Source organism: Pseudophryne corroboree, chromosome 11 (genome assembly GCF_028390025.1).
Source record: "Pseudophryne corroboree isolate aPseCor3 chromosome 11, aPseCor3.hap2, whole genome shotgun sequence".
Lineage (NCBI taxonomy): Eukaryota > Metazoa > Chordata > Amphibia > Anura > Myobatrachidae > Pseudophryne > Pseudophryne corroboree.
Genome location: NC_086454.1, coordinates 354,523,789 through 354,527,194, shown reverse-complemented (window position 1 = coordinate 354,527,194; position 3,406 = coordinate 354,523,789). Strand labels below are relative to the sequence as shown.

The 3,406-nt window shown below is 46.7% G+C and overlaps 1 protein-coding gene across 1 annotated transcript; it reads right to left on the bottom strand.

Moving 5' to 3' along the window:
* Positions 1 to 631: 631 nt before the first annotated feature.
* On the bottom strand, positions 632 to 2,170 carry LOC134968803 (protein kinase C delta type-like). Its single transcript, XM_063944290.1, has one exon. It carries the CDS (start codon positions 2,168 to 2,170, stop codon positions 632 to 634), a length of 1,539 nt encoding a protein of 512 aa, XP_063800360.1.
* Positions 2,171 to 3,406: the final 1,236 nt, after the last annotated feature.

Here is a 3,406-nt window from a genome sequence, read left to right as displayed (position 1 = left end):
CTGTGCTGTGTGTGGTGTTACTGGCATTAGGAGGAGGTAGGAAAACATTTGATGTCAGCTCTAACAATAATATACTGTAAACCTGTGTATATGTAGCAAATAAAACATTGGGGATTTTGTCATATTTTGATCAAAACATAGGCAAAATATTTTCAAATCAAAAGAAATATGCCCGCACTTGGTGTTCCCCATATTGTACACGGTACCAGCTGCGTGGCAGTATTAATTCCATATATTTATATAAAACAGAAAGACATTTGCTGTCAGCTCTAACAATAATATACTGAGAAATCTGTGTGCATGTAGCAAATAAATTAGAGGGGGTTTTATCATGTTTTGATCAAAATATTTAAGCTTGCAGCCCACGTCAAGGGACCCCAATATTCTGCAAGTCCCTCACCTGGCCTATATGCATTTAGGCAGCAGGTGGTGCTTCTACCGGGAGCAAAAGGCAGCTGGTATTGCTACTGCCAAGATGAGGAGGCAGCAGGTGGTGCTTCTACCGGGAGCAGGCGGCAGCTGGTGGTGCTGCTGCCGGGAGGAGGAGGCAGCTGGTGGTGCTTCTGCCAGGAGGAGGAGGCAGCTGGTGGTGCTTGTGCCGGGAGGAGGAGGCAGCTGGTGATGCTACTGCCTAGAGGATGATGCAGCGGCTGCTGGTTCGTCTTACGCAGTTCATTGTTGTCCACATGTCACTGGTAAAGGAGAATCCTGTTAACAGGCTCTCATCCTCTGCAGATATTGCAGATTCTGTAGGTGAGAGCAGGTTATCCATCGGTATAGCTTCAGCCATTGTCACTGGAGTAGGATACATTGTAAATGGGGGAGTTATCTTACCGGCCTCTAGTTTCTCCCAGTTTATGGACTTGAAGAATGGATGACATGAGATGTTACTACAGCGATTCAGTCTCTCCTCTGGGTCTTTGCATAAGAGTCTTTCAAGGAGGTCCCTAATCTCTGGATGGAGATTGCTCGGATAGCATGGAGCATCATGCATGATAGACAGCGCAATCTTGGTGGCATCATTGCCAGCACAAAAGGGGTATATTCCAGTAGCCATTTCAAATAATACTACCCCGAATGAAAAGAGGTCTACCATGATGTTATATGGGACATTACAGATAATCTCTGGAGCCATGTAATACGGAGTCCCAGCTTGTCCTGATATTTTCTTATCGCCATGGACATTCATTACAGAGAGGCCAAAATCTGCGATTTTCACATGGCCAGCTGCATCCAGAAGTATATTTTCTGTCTTAATGTCCCTGTGGACAATGCCTCTTGTGTGCAGGAACTGCAGCCCACAGAGTATTTCTGCTGCAAAAAATCTGATGGTAGGAACATCAAATGGGCCTCTGCTCTGTATTAATTGGCAGAGGTCTCCACCACTCAGGTACTCCATTACAAAGAATACATGGCCCGGTGTGTGGAAGGCAGCATATGTGTGCGGAAAGAGTGCACTCTCCCCAGTTATTTTCATCACCTCTTTCTCTACACACATAAAGTATTTCTTAATGCTGTTCACTACTGTCTTCTTTTCTATGACTTTCACGGCCAGACGCTGTTTGCTGATGGAATGGGACGCTAGGACCACCTTCCCGAAGGCGCCTTCTCCAAGCATTCTGTGGAAGGTCAAACTGGCCAGATGGTGAGACGCAGCTGATGTCTCTGGGGTACTGGCTACGGATATCCCACTTGCATCTGCTGATCTCTTCTTTTTGTCGCCAGTTTCCTCACTTATACGAGTTCTCTTTATGCCCCTCCGTCCAGATGCCTGGGGTATGATGGGCACGCTGGGTCCCTCGCCTGGACTGTCATGATGTTCCTCCTCTTTCTTTTTCTTACACGGTCCACTGTCCTCTGTCCTGTCTGAGGATCTTTTAGTGGCCACTCTCTTAAGCATGTCCTCAGTTTTGCCGCTGCTGGTCTTTCTCACCTTCCTCATAGTTGGAGACTCATCTGATGACTCTCTTTTTCTCTTATTTTGAGGAGTCTTTGATGCTTTCTCAGATGACCGGTTCTCCTCGCGCACCTGAATGTCTCCTGATGTTACGGTTTTGAAAACATCGCCTTTCTCCTCGCATCCATCCTCCTCCTTCTTCCTCTTGCTAGGAGCTTGCTCCTTTGTAGCAGACCCGTTGTTATTTGGTCGCTTTCTTTTATTTAGACTCATATTGTCGAAACAATACAAACAATTTTGCCAAGGGCAAAGAAATGCAGCTTCACACTAGAATAGGTGAAGATACACTAATGGAAATGAGGTTCGTGAGCCTCTTAGCCACCAGCCAGTGACATCACAAAGCTTTGTGACATCAGCAGCATTGTGACATCAGCTGCTGTAGGCCCAGTGTCACTGCCTGCTGTCCCTATAATATAACCAGGTGTTATGTAACAAAAATCCCTGACACCCTTGGTGCTCTAGGATAAGACTTTTTGGGGTCATTATTGTACTTCCTTTTCCCTGGTAGTCAGGTGATAATAAATACTAAGGAAAAACTTCCGCACACATCATATTAAATATTGGAAGGTGTTATTGAACCTAATAAGCCCTGCAGACTGATTTTTACACAGATTAATAAATTATAATTATGATTATTATCAGTTAATTATACAGCAGGACCATATTATGTTGCTCTTCACAATAGGAACAAACAGTAATAAAACTAGACTGCAATAACAGACCGGAAATAGCATCAGTCCGTCGTTAATGTATGTGGGGGGTCTTACAATCTATAGATTAATATATGTATGGTACATTGGGCCTAATTCAGACCTGATCACAGCAGCAAAATTGTTAGCAAATGGGAAAAACCATGTGCACTGTGATTCAGAGTCCTGTGTGCGCCTCGGCCAATAATCACAGCGCGTCCTTCAGGAAACCGCTCATTCCTCGGTGCACTGCCCGTCTCCCTAGCCAGTCACCGCCAGCGCCTCCTGAGACTTACCTCCTACATGCCCGCCAGCGTGCCGCTCCTGCCTCCGAGAGACTGCTGACCAGCAGCAGGCACCCGTCTCCTGGAAACACAGAAGCGCCGGATCAGCGTCCGGAGATGTGCAGGGGCAGCATGGAGCACCACATCCCGAGGCCGGGCCAGGGTACAGGAATGGAGCATCGCATCTTAGGGCTGGGCCTGTACCGAGCGTCCAAGCTGGTGAGAAGGGCTGGGGGCACATGGACATCCTCAGTACCTACCTGTATACATATACTGTACTGCCAGCATCATTACATTGCACACTGACAGCAGTCACATAATAAGGGGAATGCTGGGCACAGCACTGGGCACAGCACCGGCTGCTGCTTCTCTACACAGGGCATTGCCAGGTAGAAGGAGTAATACCTTTCTGATAAAGGGGTCATGCCATTGGGTGTGAGACTTAGAAGCAGATTTCACTTATTTTAAAGTCATTT

What these genes read in the sequence shown, in the direction of transcription:
- LOC134968803 (XM_063944290.1), bottom strand. Translation starts at nt 2,170, where the DNA reads ATGAGTCTAAATAAAAGAAAGCGACCAAATAACAACGGGTCTGCTACA.